This window comes from Pteronotus mesoamericanus, unplaced genomic scaffold (genome assembly GCF_021234165.1).
Source record: "Pteronotus mesoamericanus isolate MK-2021 breed Mesoamerican mustached bat unplaced genomic scaffold, CSHL_Meso_final contig_27, whole genome shotgun sequence".
In the NCBI taxonomy this organism is placed as follows: Eukaryota; Metazoa; Chordata; class Mammalia; order Chiroptera; family Mormoopidae; genus Pteronotus; species Pteronotus mesoamericanus.
In genome coordinates this window covers 7,112,454-7,131,326 of record NW_026555115.1, presented here as the reverse complement: position 1 = coordinate 7,131,326, position 18,873 = coordinate 7,112,454, and the positions used below count along the sequence as shown (strand labels likewise).

At 45.1% G+C, this 18,873-nt stretch overlaps 1 protein-coding gene across 1 annotated transcript in view; it reads right to left on the bottom strand.

Annotated features, from left to right (window-relative positions):
- Nucleotides 1-18,873, bottom strand: part of STEAP3 (STEAP3 metalloreductase) — a 51,900-nt gene that overhangs the window by 7,056 nt on the left and 25,971 nt on the right. The window contains exons 3-4 of the mRNA XM_054575002.1: nucleotides 17,315-17,842; nucleotides 10,572-10,736 (exon numbers count right to left, since the gene is read on the bottom strand). Coding sequence (XP_054430977.1) covers nucleotides 10,572-10,736; nucleotides 17,315-17,842 — 693 coding nt within the window. The remainder of the gene's footprint in view (nucleotides 1-10,571; nucleotides 10,737-17,314; nucleotides 17,843-18,873) is intronic.

The window sequence follows — 18,873 nt, the reverse complement described above, 5'->3', positions numbered from 1 at the left end:
TCTGTTCCTTTGACGAAGACCCACTGAGGGCCTTGATGTGCCCACACTCTGCTTCGGGAGGCTTCCCAGGTGCTGCAGCAATGAGAACCCACCCAGGCCGCGGATCCTAGCCCTGGTGGCCCTAGTGAGTCCTGAGCATCTCCCTCAGTGACGTGCCCTGGAGCCACCGTCCCCAGCACCTAAGTGGAAAATGTGTTGTGCTGGGCAGGCAGGACACACACTGGGAGCATGGAGGTGCTGCTCCCATTCATACATCCTCATCCTTTTGCCACCCCAAATCCCAAAGTGACAGATGTCAGAAAGTCCCATCCAGGAGCAGTGGTTCATAGAGAGTGCTGATAGCCAAAGGCCAGTGAGTAACAAACAAAGGGACTTGTGGCTCTCCAATCCCAGTGAAAATGTGTATGATTCCAGCAAGTTTGTTCTCCTAAACTCTGTCTCCTTGCGAACAATTAAAAAATCCCAGAAAGGGGAACAAAAGAAAGAAAGAGAGGCATTGTCATGAGGGAATTAATATCTACACTGGACAAGCTAGGGTCATTTTTAAAAAATAATATTGTTATATATTATATTTTTTGCTTATTTTTATTTTTCAATTATAGTTTACTGTCAATATTATTGCGTATTAGTTTCAGGTATACAGTATTGTGGTTAGACAATCATAGACTTAACAAAGTGGCCCTCCCAATATTTCCAGTACCTACCCACCACCACACATAGCTATTACAATATTATTAACTATATTCCCTATGCTGTACTTTACATCTCAGAGATCATTTTGTAACTACCAATTTGTACTTTTTAATCCCTTCACCATTTTCACCCAGTTCCCCAATGCCCCTACCTTCTGGCAACCACCAGTCCATTCTCTATGTCTATGAATCTGTTTCAATTTTGTTAGTTTGTTTTGTTTTTTAGATTCTATATGTAAGTGAAATCATATGGTATTTGCCCCTGTACTTATTTCATATGAGGATGTGAAGAAAAAGGAACCTTCATGCACTGTCGGTAGAATGAAGGCTGATTAAAAACCACTATGGAAAACAGCACAGATGTTCCTTAACAAATTAAAAATGGAACTGCCTTACAATCCAGAAGTTCCACTTCTGAGTATTTATCTCAAGACACCCAAAACACTAATTCAGAAGAATATATGCACCCCTATGTCCATTGTAGTGTTATTTACAATAGCCAAGCTATGGAAGAAACCCAAGTGCTCATCAATAGACAAGTAGATAAAAAAGCTGCGGTACATGGAATATTACTCAGCCGTAACAAAGAATGAAATCTTAACCATTTATGACAACATGGACAGACCTAAAGGGTATTAGAGCCATTTTTATTATATGTAAGCTCGTTAGCAAAAAAGCAGCAGCCAGGTAGTGGGTAGTTCCTACTGGGGCTCAATTACTGTGGCATCAAGAGTCACTGGACAATTGCTCCCAAAGCTGGGTTGGAGCTAGTATCTGTCATTATTTCTGACCAGTGGCTGGAGTGAGTGAGGCCACACAAAGTTCCTCTATCTGAGGTGCTAAGAGCTGAACTCTAATTTCCCTGACCAGGTGAGCTGCACCTACCTGGGTATTCTTCAGTCTAACAATTTTTTTCTCTCCCTTCTTTAAATTTTACTTTTCAATTACAGTTGACATCCAATATTATTTTATGTTAGTTTCCAGTGTAGCATTGTAGTTAGACAATTATATAATTTACAAACTGATCCCACTGATATTTCAGGTACCCATCTGGCACCATAGTTATTACAATATTATTGAACACATTTCCTGTGCTGTACTTTACATCCAGTGACTAGTTTGTAACTATCAACTTTTACTTCTTAATCTCTTCACCATTTTCACCAAGTCTCCCAACCTGCTTGTCTATGGCCACCATTAGTTTGTTTTCTGCATCTATGACTCTGTTTCTGTTCTGTTTGTTCATTTATTTTGTTTTTTAGATTCCACATTTAGGTGAAATCATATGGTATTTGTCTTTCTCTGACTTATTTCACTTAGCATAATATACCCTAGGTCCACCCATGTTGTCACAAATGGTAAGATTTCATTCTTTTTAAACAATTTTTATTTATTTATTTTTGGAGAGAAGAAGTGAAGGAGAAAGAGGAAAACATCAATGTGTATTGCCTCTTGAACACCCCCTACTGGGGACCTGGCCCGCAACCCAAGCATGTGCCCTAACTGGGAATCGAACCGGTGAACCTATGGTTCACAGGCCAGTGCTCAATCCACTGAGTCATACCAGAGATTTCATTCTTTTTTAAGGCCCTGTAATATTCCATTGTAGATATGTACCGAAACTTTTCTATCCACAATGGTCACCTGGGTTGCACTTCTATATATTGGCTATTGTAAACAATGCTGCAATGAACACAGGGGTGAATATATCATTCCACATTAGTATTTTGGGTTCCTTCAAATGAACGCTCAGAAGTGAAATTGCTGGGTAGCAAGGTAGTGCCATTTTTAATTTTTTGAGGAACCTCCATACTGTTTTCCATAGTGGCTTCACCAATCTGCATTCCCACCAACAGGGCATGAGGGATCCCTTGTCTCACCATCCTTGCCAGCACTCATTGTTTGTTGACTTCCTGATGACAGCCATTCTAACAGGTATGAGGTGATATCTCATTATGTTTTCTTTTTAAATTTTTTTATTTACCGATTTGAGAGTGAGCAAGCGAGAGAAACATTGATTTCTTGTTCCACTTATTTAAGCATTCATTGGTTGATTCTTGTCTGTGCCCTGACTAGGGATTGAACCCACAACCTTGGCATATCAGGAGGATGCACTAACTGGGCTACCTGGCCAGGTCCCTCATTGTGGTTTTAATTTGCATTTCTCTAATGGTTAGTGACATTGAGCATCTTTTCATATGTCTATTGGCCATCAGTATGTCCTCTTTGGAGAAGTGTCTATTCAGGTCCTCTGTCCATTTTTATATTGTAGTGGAGTATTTTCAGGTGTTGAGATATATGAGTTTTTTTTTTAAATTGTGGGTATTAACCCCTTGTCATATGTGTCATTGGTGAATACGTTCTCCTATTGAGTGGGTTCATTTTGTTGACTGTTTCCTCTGCTGTGCAAAAACTTCTTAGTTTAATGTAGTCCCATTTTTCAATTTTTGTTTTGTTTTCCTTGCCCAAGGATATATATCAGAAAAAAATTGCTGCCCTGGCTGGCATATATGGCCTTTATTATGTTGAGGTATGTAACATCTATTCCCACTTTGCTGAGTTGAATAAATGAATATTCAATTTTGTCAAATGTTTTTCTGTATGTTAATATGATCATGATTTTTATCCTTTATTTTGTTTATGTGGTATATCACATTAATTGACTTGCAAATACTCAAACAAACCTGCACCCTAGGATTAAATTCCATTTGATCATAGTGTATAACCTTTGTAATGTGTTGCTGAAATCAATTTGCTAATATTTTGTTGAGGATTTTTGCATCTATGTTAATCAGGGATAATGGCTTATAATTTTTCTATTTATTTATTTTAAAAAAGATTTTATTTATTTATTTTTGGAAAGAGGGGGCAGGAGGGAGAGAGGGAGAGAAAGATTAATGCACAAGAGATGTTTGCCTCTTGCACATACCCAGCTGGGGACCTTATCTGCAACTCAGGCATGTGCCCTGACTGAGACTTGACCTGGTGACCTTTGGTTTGTGGGCTGGTGCTCAATCCTCTGAGCTACACCAGTCAGGGCTAATTTCCCTTTTTAAAAATGTAATGCCTTTGTCTTGTTTTGGAATCAGGAAAATGCTGGCCCTATTAAATGAGCTTGGGAGTCAATTCCTCTTGAATTTTTTGGAATAGTTTGAGAAGGACAGCTGTTAATTCTTCTTTGACTGTTTGGTAAAATTCACCAGTGAAGCCATCCAGTCCAGGACATTTGCCTGTTGAGAGTTTTTGGATTACTGATTCGATTTTGTTGGTTGTAATCAGTCTGTTCAGACTTTCTGTTTCTTCTTGATTCAGTCTTAGAAGATTGTATATTTTCAGAAATTTATCCATATCTTCCAGATTGTCCAATTTGTTGGCATATTTGTATGAAGTAGTTTCATAAAATCCTTTGTATTTTTTAAAAATTTCATTTATTTACTTTAGGGAGACAGGAAGGGAGGAAGAGAAGGAGATACATCAGTTGGTTGCATCTCACATGCCTCTAACCAGGGACCTGGCCCACAACCCAGGCATGTTCCCTAACTGGGAACCAAACCGGAGACCTTTCAGTCGGCAGGCTGGTGCTCAGTCCACTGAGTCACACCAGCCAGGGCTATCTTTTGTGTTTCTGTGTTGTCACTTGTCATTTTTCTCTTTCATTTCTTGTTTTATATATTTGGGTCCTCTCTCCTTTTTTCTTTATGAGTCTGATTAAAGGTTTATCTTTTCAAAGAACCAGCTCTTGGTTTCATTGATCTTTTGTATTTTTTTTAGATTCCATTTTGTTTATTTTTGCTCTGATATTTATTATTTCCTTCCTTCAGGTTACTTTGGGCTTTTTTATTGTTCTTTTTCAAATTCCTTTAAGTGTAAAGTTAGATTGTGTATTTGAGGCTTTTCTTGTTTCTTGAGATACACCAGTATTGCTATGAATTTCCTTCTTAGGACTGCTTTCATTGTGTCCCATAAATTAGGGGTTGTTGTGTTCTCATTTTCATTTGTTTCAAGATATCTTTGGGTTTCTTACTCAATCTCATTATTAACCCATGCATTGTTTAGTGACATCTTATTTAGCCTCCATGTCTTTGTGTGCTTTTCAGGTTTATTCTTGTGATTGATTCCTAGCTTCATACCATTATGGCCAGAGAAGGTGCTTGATATGATTTCAATCTTAAATTTACTGATACTTGTTTTGTGTCCTATCATGTGGTCTGTCCTAGAAAATGTTCCATATGTGCTTGAAAAGAATATATTCTGCTGCTTTGGGGTGAAATACTCTGAAGATATCAATTAAATCCATCTGATCTAGTGTGTCATTTAAGGCTGTTGTTTCCTTGTTGACTTCCTGTCTGGAAGATCTGTGCATTGATGGCAATGGTGTGAAAGTCCCCTACTATGAGTATATTATTGTCGACATCTCCCTTCATGTCCATCGATAGTTGCTTGATATAGGTGCTCCTATATTGGGTGTATAAATAGTTATATCCTCTTGGATTGATCCTTTAATCATTATGTAATGTCCTTCTTTATCTCTTAGTTTAGCCTTTGTTTTAAAGTCTATTTTGTCTGATATAAGCATTGCTACTCTGGCTTTTTTTTTCTATTTGCATGAAATATCTTTTTCCTTCCCTTTAAATTCAGTACTGTGTGTCTTTCAATATGAAGTGGGTCTCTTACTGACAGCATATATATGGGTCTTGTTTTCTTATTCATTCAGCTACCCTATGTCTTTTGAGTGGACCATTTAATTTATTTGCATTTAAAGTGATTATCGATAGGTAAATAGTTGTTGCCATTTTATTCCTCATATTTATGTTCCTTTTTCCCTTTTTTTTGAAGAAGTCCCTTTAATGTTTCTTATAATACTGTTTTAGTGGTGATGAATTCCTTTAGCTTTTTCTTTTAAAGAAAAAAGACTTTATTTTTAGAGAGAGGGTTAGGGAGAGAGAGGGAGAGAAATATCGAAGTACAAGAGATACATTGATCAGTTGCCTCTCATACACCCCCAGGGGAGGACCTGGCCTGCAACCCAGGCATGTGCCCTGACTGGAAATTGAACCAGCAACCTTTTGGTTCGCAGGCAAGCACTCCATCAGAATAGCCAGAACTCCTTTATCTTTTTCTGTCTGGGAAGCCCTTTATTTCTCCTTTAATTTTAAATGATAGCCTTCCTGGGTGGAGTAGTCTTGGTTGTAGTTCCTTGCTTTTTATCACTTTGAATATTTTGTGCTAATACCTTCTGGCCTGAAAAATTTCTGTGGAGAAATCAGCTGACAGTATTAAGGGAGTTATCTGTCTTTTTCTTGCTGCTTTTAAGATTCTCTCTTTGACTTTAACCTTTGGTTTTTGTAATTGTCATGTGTCTTGGTGTGGGCCTCTTTGGGTTCATCTGTGCTTCTAGGACTTGTGTATATATTTTTTTCAACAGGTTAGGGAAGTTTTCAGTCATTTCGCCTTCAAATAGGATCTCAATGCCTTGGTCTCTCTCTTCTCCTTCTGGTACTCCCTATGATGCAGATGTTGTTAGGCCTGAGGTTGTCTCAAAAGTCCCTTAAACTATCCCCATTTTTAATTTAATTTAATTATTTTAAAGATTTATTTATTCTTAGAGAAAGGGGAAGGGAGGGAGAAAGAGAGGGAGAGAAACATCGATGTGCAAGAAACACAACAATCAATTGCCTCTTGTACACCCCCAACTGGGAACCTGACCCACATCCCAGGCATGTGCCGAGTGGGAATCGAACCTTTTGGTTCACAGGCCAGTACTCAATCCACTGAGTCACACCAGCCAAGGCAAAACTATCCTTATTTTTAAAATTTTTTTCTTTTTGTTGCTCTGATTGGGTGTTTTCTGCTACCTTGCCTTCCAAATTGCTGATTTGATCCTCTGCTTCATTTAATCTGTTATTGATTCTTTCTAGTATAATCTTCATTTCAGTTTTTGTATTCTTCATTTCCAAGTGGTTCTTTTTTATGGTTCCTATGTCCTTTTTTATGCTTGCTCTCTCTTTGTGAAGTTTTCATGAAGTTCCTTAAGCATCCTTACAACCAGTGTTTTATACTCTGAATATGGTAGATTGCTTGCCTCCATTTCGTTTAGTTCTTTTTCTGGAGTTTTGTCCTTTTCTTTCATTTGGGCCATGTTTATTTGTCTCCTCATTTTGGCTGCCTCTCTCTATTTTTTTTCCTATGTATTAGGTAGATCTGCCATATCTCCCAGTCTTGGCATGGTGGTCTTATGTAGTAGGTGTCCTGTAGGACCCAGTGTTGCAGTCTCCCTGATCCCCTGAAATGGGTGCTCCAGGAGTGTCCCTTGCATGTGTTACGTGTGCTCTCCTGTTGTAGTTGAGCCTTGATTGCTGTTAGCATGTCTGTGGGTAGGGCTGACCCTCAGGCTGGCTGGATGTGTAAGGATAGGCCATGACCACAGCGTACAAGCTACTGTGTAGGAGCTGACCCTATGAAGTGGAATTTGCCCTGCAGGGTCTGGTGCCTGCTGAGACCTCCCTCCGAGTGTGCTACTTGTGGAGCAATTGGGTGGTGCTCTGTTGTGGTCTGAGGTCAGCAACAGTGTGTGTCGATTCTGGGACCTCTTAGGACCTCACTGTTTAGTGGGGATCTTTGCAGCTAAGACATCCCTTTGGATTCTCAACTACCTCACATGGGTGTGGGACCAGCCTGTTTTGTGTTTCTACCTCTCCTACCAGTCTCCACATGGCTTCTCCTTTATATCCTTACTTATATGACTTTTGTTCAGCTAGTCTTCAGATCATTCTCCAGGTTGGCTGTTATAATTTAATTGTAATTTTGATGGGGTAATGAGAGGACATGAGTGCAGCTCCCACCTACTCTGCCACCTTGGATGCTCTCCTGCAATTTAATGATGTTTAACTGGCTTAATTAGGAGCAGTTAGCACAGACCAAACCAGATCAAAACCCTACCACCACCACCCAAATAAACAAAAACTGAAGTTGAATACTTTGAAAACAGCCATGAAAATAAAAAGATAAACGTAAGCACAAGTCCCCTCTATGGAATCAATGTACTGTTTTGATGGTTTTTAGCTAAATAAAGCAGTAAAGAATCAGGGGTCAGTCTAGGCCCATTGATAACCATGGCATCTCCATAGCCAGTTTATAAGCCCTGGTAACATCTGCAGTCATGTGTGCCAGAGGAAGGAAATGCGGTCCAGCTTGCTCCTTGTTGGCACTTCTAACTTCACAGGAGATTGATGCTTACCTCGGAAATCATACAGCCACTATTGGGCCATGTGACATTTACATGTCTTCAACTCATACACTTTATGTGTCCTCAACTCAAATTCTACTCATGACCACAGGAGGTGGACACAGACATAAGTGAGGATACAGATGCTCATAGAGGCTAAACAACTGTCTAATGGTGCAGGGCTGGAGAGTGGCAACCCTGGAACTGAAACTCAGGTCCGCTGGCTCCAAACCCGTGTCCCTCTGCAGAGGCTGCCACACACTGACTGCATCATGCACACCCAAGAGACTGGCAAAAACCTACTTCCAGGGCCATCCTAAGGCACTCCCAAGCATCTGAGTCAATAGATCAAGAAAGCTCTGTGACTTCAAACTTTTTTGATGGTGGTTCAGTGAGAATCACATTTGACACTAATGCCCAGTAAAAACCAGGCAAACCACATATGTGTGTGGTGTGTATGTGTATGTACACACATACATATATGTATATAATTACTGAAGCAACACAACTTAAAAAATATTTATCCTTACAACATGATAAGCACTGTGATGTTTTCCATCCCATTCTATTCTGTTTCATACTTTAAAAATCTGGCTGTAAACCACCAAATTGATTTCATGATCACCAATGAGTACCAATCACAGTTTGCAAACAGTGATCTGGACTGTTCTCAGGCCCAGGGTGGGAGTTCTCTGGCCTCTCTCTTGCTGCCTTCTACTAACTGAGAAATGGCTGATTGGTAGCTTAGTCAGGGAAAATGGCAATGGGACCACATACCCTAAGAATAATAGCAAAATACTTATCTTTCTTTCACACATAATTCCTCACAGTGGCTCACGGCATCCTTGTAGGGCACTAACTCCATTTTAAGAGAGGCTCAGGGATAGATATGATCTGCCCATGGGTACCTAGCCAGGACCTGGCTCCAGGGCACTCACAGCTCCTCCTCCTGTGAGCACCCCTGGGGAGACAGAGCATTTGTTTTGGTGGACAGAATCCGGGCAATTGATTTCTGTAAGTAAAGCTCTGCCCTTCTCCCATGTCCAGGCCTGCCAACCTCCTGTTCTTGCAGTGACAGGAGAACTTTCATATTTGCCTTTTCAGCTCTTCAGTATGTAAAGCAGAGTGTGGCTGCTGAGGTCCCAGTCAGGTTGGCTAACATAAATCCTCTGGCTTTCCCAGGCAGCCAGAGCCCAGCTTGTAATCTGTGTCTGCTTAAGGGAGCAACTTTCTGGTGAGATGAGCAACCTACGGTCTGTTTTAATTGTGGATAAACCATGCACCCTGGGATACTCCAGGCAGGAACAGGAAAATCCTAGATTTGGGTGTGCGACACATGAGGATTAGTGGCAATAAATAAAATTCTTTTTTCCCCTTCTAATGCTGGCATGTATCGGCCCTAAGCACTCACCCAGGGACCTTCCAGGATAAGCAGAACCAGTTAAATTCAGAAACAGACACACTTGAAAAAAACAATCACCACAGTTCTGTTTTATTCTAAGGTGTGTAAGTGGTCCCAATCAAGGAAAATTAATTTGGATTACATAACGGCACTGCACTGTCATTGTCTCTCTCTGAATCCTGTATTCTCTCTTTGCTGCAAAGAAACGATTGCAACAGATTTTTGTTGACAATGAGGGTGGATATGATAGCTGTTCTCTGCCCTGATATGATAGCGAGGGAGAATCCAGTACTAGCCAGCACCCATCCATGGGAGGGGATGAGTTAATCCACCAAACACTGGGGGGCTCTGTATGGGAACAATGGCAGATGGCAAAGAAACGTAAAAAAGTCCACCCTCGTGGTCCCTGTAATTGAAATGTGGCGGCGCCTGCCTTGTTCCCTATGACATCTCAGGCCTAGCACTATGGCTAGCATGTAGTAAGTGCTCAATAGTCAGTTATTGAATGAATAAACACATAAAGAACCTTTTGTCACTAGCAGCATTTCTCAAAGCATATTCTGTGGAATGCAGAGAGTGCTAATGCTCAGATAATTCTGGTTAACAAGGTTTGTTGTTGCAGACATTAGAATCTTCAATGTGCCAAAGTGCACTGTGTCTCTCTTGAGGGAAACAAATCTTTACTAAAATTCATCAGACCACAGACATCCTTTTCTCTGGGTTTTTCACAGGAATGGTGTCATTTGGGAAATGCTACATTTCATCCCGTCTACTGGTGATGCCCATGTTCACCACCCTTGTGCCCTGCCCAAATCAAGGGGTGAAAAGGACCAACAGGGCTGGGTTGAGAAGGGGGTGCTGGGTGGCTAGCTAGGCTCCTCACTGGCTCACTGACTCCCAGCTAGACCAGTAAGATGTCTAATGATGGTACATCATGAGATTTTGTTCGGGAAGCTCAAAAATTATGGAAATCAATACTATTTAATCCAGGCTTCAATGGTCTGTTGTCTAATTTTTTCACACACTTATCTCCGGCTTCCCCAGATGTCAGAAGGATGAGCTTGTCCCAGGCAGCCCCTTTGTGGGGAGACTCGGATGAGCCCTCAGGGCCTAGAATCCCCTCGCATCTGACCTAGCAGCCCTGTTGTACGGATCATCACAACTGAGGCAGTGTGCAAAGGGAAGGCACTGGCCCCTGAAATGTGAAGCAAGGCCAGGCTGAGCCTCACTAACAGAGGCGGACCTCCTTTACCTGAACAAAGCTGAACTCCCTCCAGTTGAGCGAGTTGGCAATGGATGGCAGCGAGGTGACAGCCAGTAGGGACAGCGTGCCAAGGGCCAGGACTCCCAGGGAGAGATATATCTCCATCCGCCAAACATTTTCCTCAACCCAGAGGTGACTCTTGTTGGTCAAAACCTGATGTGGATGGAAGGAAAATCATGAACATTGGGGTACTGGTGGGTGCCCTGGGATGTGGGCGAGCAAATACCTTCAGATGTAAGACAGAGTAATGGCTAACATTTCCACCACACAGGACAGATGCCTGGCTCTGTTCTAAGCTCTTTTCAAGTATCAGATCATCTAATCCTCACAACCACCTCCCAATGTATAGGTCCTTCTTATCCCTATTTTACAGAACAGGGAAAAGAGACAAAAAGATGAAGCACCTTCCCCATGGTCACACTCAAATGGGAAAGGGCAGGGCTGGGATCCGGCAGTCTGGCTCCAATGGCATGGGCTCCCTCCCTTCACAGATCTGCCTGGGCCAGTCAACCAGACTGGTCACATGAGCCAGGTAAGAGTAAGAGAAATCAACAAGACATACAGACCCTTCAAACATGACCATATCTTAGATTTTCTGGCCCCCAAATCCCCAAAAGAAGGGAGAGAGAAGCTCTCCTATCTTAGAATCCTGTCAGCCAGATGGTATCACGTTGGCGCTGCCTGCTTGCTTCCTGGACCCTTTGCCTTCCTGGTGCCTCAGCTAGCACCCATCACTGCCTCGCCCTCAAGGGCACACAAAGACACACAGACACTAACAGTTCCCGAGACAAAGCCTCAGGCTCCCACTTTCCCACCCAGATCCCCATTTCTGTGTGATGCATGTAGCTTTGGCTTTAGCTTACCAATGCCAGGCAACAGAGACTGACATCCACTCACCAAGCATACCAGTGGGCATTTATAAAGTACCTACTGTGTGCCAGGCCCTGGGCTGCAGAGAGCAAGGATACCTGCCCTCACAGAGCTTTGGGACACCCCACTGAGCTCCAGGGACACATAGATCTGAGACTGATGTGGACTTGGAGATTCCTACCTCCTCCCTCACCACCCAGAGTTGTCTTTGTAGCTGAGCCCCCTCCCAGGCTGACAGACACTCACACATACAGTGCACCCATGAGGAAGAAGTTATAAAGGTCCTTCCATTATAACCACCATTTCCAAACTAGACCAGGTAGCAGAGTTCCTGGAAGTCAAGGTGTTCTCTGAGAAACACTATGAAATGCTGGTACTTTAATTCTACCAGCAGGACAAGGAGGAGTATTTCCATTAGCAAATATGACAATGCTTTGGTAGGCAGGCCTCTGCTTTGCAAAACAGAATGACTCATACAGGCTTTTGAGAAAGTATTTCAGCAGGAAAAAATAACTAAGCCCAGTAACCAGATAAAATATTAAAAGTTAATCTATTGGGCTGAACAAGGTTGAAAGCTTATGAGATAAAGTGTAAAAAACTGAGAAAAAGCCATCCATTGGGTACTTTTCCTGCACTTTGAGAAAAATGACTGCCTCTGTTCTAACTTGGGGGGACTGGCTCATTTTGGTGTCTTTAAGGCTCAAAAGAACCAGGAGTCCAGGGACCCAGCTTCTCCTCCTGACCATGAGTCATCTGTGGCTCTGGGCTTCCTTTTCTCCACATGAGAGAGTTGGGTGAAGTCATGTCTAAAATCCTATGACTCTGCTAGTCTACCAAGCAAATGTCAGTAGCAGCTAGAAAGGTGGCTGATATTACCCCACAGAGGGCAGATGGCTTCTGCGTAACAGAGCCTAAATAAGTCTTACTCACAACTTCACAGCATTAGTAACCACTAAAGTCAGTCATCTCCTTGTTGCAAGTTGTTTGTTCTTCAAGTATACTTTATTAGTCACTACTTCTGCATTTTGGTAAAATCAGGCACTTAATGTCACAAATCAGAGTTTGGATGATTATACACACACCACACAGTTTCCTGCAAAATGTCTTGTTTTTTTCCTTTCATATTTCCACTCTGCAGGGATGCTGGGAAAGCGGAGAGCCCTGGGGAAGAGGGGTGGCGAGGGAGCAATGGATGGCTCCCTCAAGGTGGAGCCTGCCTGAGGATCTGGATCCAGCTCCCTTCAATAGCCTGTGAAGGGGAGCCCTGAGTATAGCACTGGGGTTCAGTAGGCACCTACTGAACCCCAGTGCTATACTCAGGGCTCCCCAGTGCCCAGTGTCACACAGGGCTGGAATACAGATCTAGCAGCTCTCCATTCCCTTAGTAATTCTCCCATGTTTAGAGCTAACCAAAGCGGCCACCTTGAGAATGATGAGTGTTGTTCATCAACAGATGATGAAATGCTGGCTGGGGTTCACATGGGGTTTCCTTTCCTCATAGGTTGCAGGTTAGATGTTGAAGGACCCAGGGCCAGGAGGGCTAGCAGGCACTTCAATGTCAGCCCCTCTCCATGTTCCAAGGGTGGGTGATGGGTGGGAAGAGTGGTGCCGACTCAGAGGAAGGGGGAGGCAGGATGCAGAAGGGGCAGCCTGCAGTGGGGGGCAAGGTAGGGGGAGAATGGCCTCGCAGTCTCAAAGCCTGGATTCCAATGCCAGCTTTGCCCTGAGGGCAGTCATGGGACCCTGACTAATGGCAACATTGTCTTTTTCTCACTGTACTGTTGCAAGGACTAAAAGGAGGATGTTTGTGGAACAAGTAGCATGTGACTAGTACATACTAGGTGATCAATGAGAGTGGTTGGTGCTGTTGTTACTGATGAGAACTGGGCAGCTAGACTGGTTCTTGCTCCAAGTTCTACATGTACTCCTGTTAAGAGATGCCTGATATTGGCTTTGTGATGGCCAAGTTAACAATCAGCCACTCAGTGAACATGTAGTAGGAATCTGTGTTACAAGCCATGAGCCTCAGTGGGTGAAGAACTATTGACGGAACTGTGCCAGCAGGAAGACATGCATGCAAATGAGTGAGTACAAAGTATTGCATAAGAAAAATCCTAAAAGTGTAGACAACGTACATTTTATGAAGGTGAGCATGGAGCATGGGGGAGATAGACTGAGGAGCTTAACAGAAGAAGGGTTTTGAAGGAACAACAGGAGTTTGTCAGGCTGTCAAGGTGTCTCAGGCTGGGGAGCTCATTCACAGAACAGCATGGGACCCAGTGTGACAGGCCATGGGGACTGTGGGGGGACGTGGCTGGGAGAGAGGGAGGCTGCATCGTGAACACTTTATCATTAACCCAAGGGCAGTGGGGCCTCAGAGGGCTTTGCAGCAGTGACATGATCAAATATGTTTTAGAAAGGTCTCTCTGACAGCCTAGACTGGATTTGGGGTAAGGGGGAGAAGAAAACTGTTGGTTAAACATGTTCTTTGATCGATTTGAAATACATTTCTAGGGAACCATACAAACAAATCAGAAAACACTGTGCAATTATTACTTATTTTCCATAATAATACAGTCAGTAAACATGGTCAGAGAGATTTTCTCTACAGCTGGAATACAGCTCTGCCTCCAAGTCTGCAGACTCATGGGCTTGAAAGAAACCCTGCAGTCTCCTGTACCCTGGCTAACATGATCCCTTTCCCCAAAGGCCAGTAGGGTAGCCAGGATGGTGAGCACTCACCCACAGGAGGTCCCGCGAGGGTAGCGCAAGGGCTGGATGGGAAAGTACACATCAGGCACCCAGAGCCCTGCTGTTAGGGGCTGAATGCAGAACAGCCTCAGTTGCCCAGTCTCAGAGCCTGAGGACAAGGCTGATCTGCAGACTATCCAGCACCTGTTTGAACACCTCCAGGTAAGGCAACTCACCACTTCTGGGCTGCCCTCTCTGCTCTGTGTTAATCCCCCATCTTCCCCTAACCATCTCCCCTCCCCAACATACCCAATCAACCCTGGCTCTGCCCTCTGGAAATCTGCAGAATAAGTTTAAGGCCTCTTTTGCGTGGTAAGCCTTTGCTGTCTCTGAGAGTGATCCAGTCCTGTGGGAGTGATGGTTGCCTGGCAACCTCCACTGGGGCCTCCAGTCCTAAGGAACTTTGGAATTGGAGAAAATTACCTGGCATGTGTCACTCAATGCCCTGGTATTTGCATTCTGGCAACACTGGGTTCATATACTATCAAAGAGAGCCTTGGCAGGGTGGAGAATTTAGAGAAAGGCCATCAGAAGGGAGGGCAGTGGAGCATGAGTTTGCCTTGGGCTCTGGCAGGGAGGAGCATTACCTTCTTCCCCACCCACTGCCTGAAATGCCTGCCGTCCTGATCTGCCACCTCCTGGGCAGCAAACACTATGCCAGTCCCGAAGGAACCATACAGAGCTGCCCTTTACAGAAGACGGTATCATCAAAGAGCATCAAAACTTTAGCACTAGGAGAGACCTTAATCTATACATCAGGATCCGGAGGACAAAAGGGCGGGCTGTGACTTGTTCAAGGTCAAGGTCTTTGTTCCAATCAGTGATGCTTGAGGACAAGAGCTCAGGGCTCTGGCCTTCGGACCCCCCAGGGCTCCCCACTCCAGCCAGAGAAGGAACAGGGCTGTCTAGTCTTATTTCCTTCTGTGACCCCAAGGCCTGGGAGAGTAGATGCTCAGTGAATGAACGAGATAATGACCTGAGTTCTAGGATCATACACTTAACTGTTCATCTGTATTTGTTTCCCCTACAGAAAGCAGCATGGCTATGAACACGGATCTGGAGAACAACTGGACCTGAATCCCAGTTCTTCCAATTACTGGCTGTATGACTTTGGTCAAGTTACTTAACCTCTCTGTGACTCAATTTTCTCATATGTAAAATGAGGGTAGTACAGCATCTAGCTTACAGGGATGAGATAAGGGTCAAATGAATTCACACAGAGGCCCTGGCTGGTATGGCTTAGTGGATTGAGCACCAGCCTATGAACCCAAAAGTCACTGATTTGATTCCCAGTCAGGGCACATGCCTGGGTCGCAGGCCAGGTTACTAAGTTGGGGGCTCATGAGAGGCAACTGATTGATGTATCTCTCACACACTGATGTTTCTCTCCCTCTCTTTCTCCCGCCCTTCCCCTCTCTCTAAAAATAAGTAAAATCTTTAAAAAAGAAATAAAAAAAAAAAAAAAAGGAATTCACACTGAGGATGTAAAGACCAGCAAGCTATTTTTAAAAGTTTGTGATTATTATTTTTCCCCTTCCTCTCATTTCCAGCAGGTATCTTGCTTCTTTGCCTGAAGTTTGGGGTCCTCCCTTTTGCTTATGGAAGCCCAAGCCCACAGATGCATGATGCCAGCTGTCTGTGGGTGGGAAAAGACAGGGGCGTTTGAGAAGCTGCCAGGAGGGAAGCTGAGAATGAGTAGCAGCTAAGGTCTGTGGTTCACAGGCAGTGACCCAACCTGGCCTCCTAGTCCTGCTCTGGGATATGGCCCAGCCACTTAGGGGACAGTTTCATGGTGGCTGTACCTGGGGAAGACACAGCCCCACCGGAATCCCTGCCTTCTCCCAAGCTGGAACAGAAACTGCAGGGACCATCGGGGCTAGAAAGGAGGGTGGATGTCAAGTGTCTTACTGGCACCTGGGCCAAACTCTGTTGGGTAACTAGTGTCCTGGAGTGGACACCAGTCCAGGGGCTGGGAACTGGAGGAACTAAGCAGGTTAGGGAAACCACAGAAAGGTAGTGTCACTTGCAGACCTGAGTCCGGGACTCAGAATCGGCCCTGTGAGCTTGTAAACCAGAAGAGAGCACCAGGGCCCTGTTTGTCCGTACAGTTGCCAGCTGATGCTGCCTGTTGCTACCTGGCTTGGCCTGAAAGCCCACCCATTTCACCGGACTCCTGCTGGCAAAAGAGCAGCATGCAGGTTTCTTAAATGAGTGAAAAATTACTACCCCCACCAAAAAGTAATCTTGCTCCTGCAGCCTTCCCCATCTCAGCTGCTGGCAACACCATTCCTCCAGGTGTTCAGGCCAAAATCTAGGAGTCATCTTTGACAAATCCTGTGTCCATAAGCAATACTCTGGCTTCAATACCACCCCACTGCTCCACAGCTCCCACCCCTCCACAGCTCCCACCCCACTCTAAACCTCCATTGCCTCACATCCAGGTTCCCACACAGCCCTGAGGTGTTCTCTCAGCATCTGCCTCTGACCCCTATTGTCTATTCTACACCAACACCCAGAGTGAGCCAGTTAAAGCATCGGATGGACCATCAGTCCTCTAATCAGGACTCCCTATTTCACTGAGTCTAAGGCTGAAGCCTGTCCTCAGCCTTCAAGGCATCCTTGGTCTGGCTTCAACCTGTTAGGCCACACTCCTCTCCCCCTTGCTCGGCTCCAGGCAGATGGCCTCCTGGCCGATCCTCACATGTGCCAGGGAGCACCCAATTAAGGCCTCTGCTGCTCTCCTTCTGGTTGTGGACTCGCTCTCACCACCTTCCTGCCTTTGCTCACCTACCACCCCTTAGCAAGGCCTCCCCTGACCACCCTTTAACTGCTCTCCCCTGCTTGATTTTTCTCCTTAGCACTCACAACCTTCTGAAAACTCTCTATAACTTACTGCTGTATTTGGTTAAGTCTCCCCTGCATGGGCAGTGCTCAAGAATATAGGGATTTTCATATTTTGTTCACTGATACTCAAAATCTTAGGGTGCAGGACATGGGCACTTCCCAGTCAGGGAAGAATCACAGGCTAGTGACAAAGACAAGACAGTGACTGGCAGACTACAGCCACAGGCATGGCTGGCCTTTGTACAGGGCATAGATGTGGGCTGTACCTGCTTGACGGCAAGGTTGACCAGGTCATAGCGGTAGGAGAGGCGCACTGGCAGGCAGACGCTGTAGATGGCGTGCAAGGAGGCGCAGAAGAAGCTGAGCAGGCCAATCTGCTTGCGGTGCTGCAGCCAGTGGTCCAGCCAGTCAGGGAAGCGGCGGTACTTGGTGCCACGCCACAGCTGCAGGGTGGCTGCCAGCGTGCCAGGCAGGTAGACCAGTGACAGCAGCACATAGGCAACGCATGGCAGTGTCGTGTTGACCACAGACAGGGGGAGCTTGTAGAACTTGTTCTTGCCCTCCTGCACGTAGGGCTGCAGTACATCCCGGATAAAATTGTAGGCGTAGAAGAAGATGAAGAGCCACAGGGCCAGGATGGTAGGCACCTTCCAGCTTGGGAGGAGGTGCAGAGGCATGGCCTCCACCTCCCGGGCTGAGGCCAGGGACCCCATGTCCACAGGCATGAAGCCCATGGCGTGTGCCAGCTCTGAGACAACACGCTTGGCTTCTGGCTGATCACTACAGATGGGTACCTGGGGGAGGAAGAAGGGGAATCAAATAGGCCACTGGGGTGGGCAAGGCCTCAGAGAACATCAGGGCCAAACTCTTCACTGTGCAGCTGAAAAACCGAGGCTAGGCTGCCCCAACTAATGGTATAGCTGAGAGCAGAGGTGGCTCTGACTCCTAGGGCAGGGGTATTTCCTTGCTCCCTTGGGGTCTTCCAGACTCGGCCCAGCAATGCTCTCTACTCAAGAAGACCACCCGGGGCTCACCTAGCAGTGACCATTCTGTCAAGTTCATTACCATCAGCCTCCACCTAGGTAGCCCCTATGGGCCCCTGGAATAGGTGTTTTTAGGACTGTGGTCTGCCCTGCGGTGTCATTCAGCAACTGGTCTCTTTACATGTAGCTATGAGTGCATTTCTATCCCTCAGTCCAGAAATGTCTCTTTGGATCATGTTCCTCAGCCCCCTGTGGCTGTCAGCCAATACACAAGGTCTTCCACAAGCCAGCCCCGAGCCTCATAGTCCACTGCTTCCCTCCATGGGCCTTGCTGGTACTGCTATGGTCAGTCTCGTCTTCAAACACTGACCCAACACGTACTGTGTACTGATTTGCTATCCCTCAGCCCTGCCACAGGCCTATAGATAGGTACTATTGTCCCAATTTTTCAGGTGAGAAAACTGAGGTCTGTGCTTTTGCAGGTTGTTTCCTCAGCCTGGAATGCCCTGCTGCTCCCTCTATGTAACAACATGATGTAGGCCAATGCCTAGGTCAACCTCAAAGTCTTCCCCAGCCAGCCACTAGTTCTCTTCCCTCCAGACCTCTCCACCTAACACTTACCCACTGTTTCTGACCTGTCCACACATGGAAACCCTATAATGCAGGCTGCGTATAGGACCCTGCAGACAGGGATGTCCAGGCACCTGTGTGCTCTCGCACAGCCTGGCGCGGAGCTATGTAGAGGACGCACCTGGGCTGAACTCATTGGAAGTTCTCACACACATATGGATCCTGGTTCATTCCTCCAGAAAAATGTTTGGGCTCTTGATATTCAAAACCAC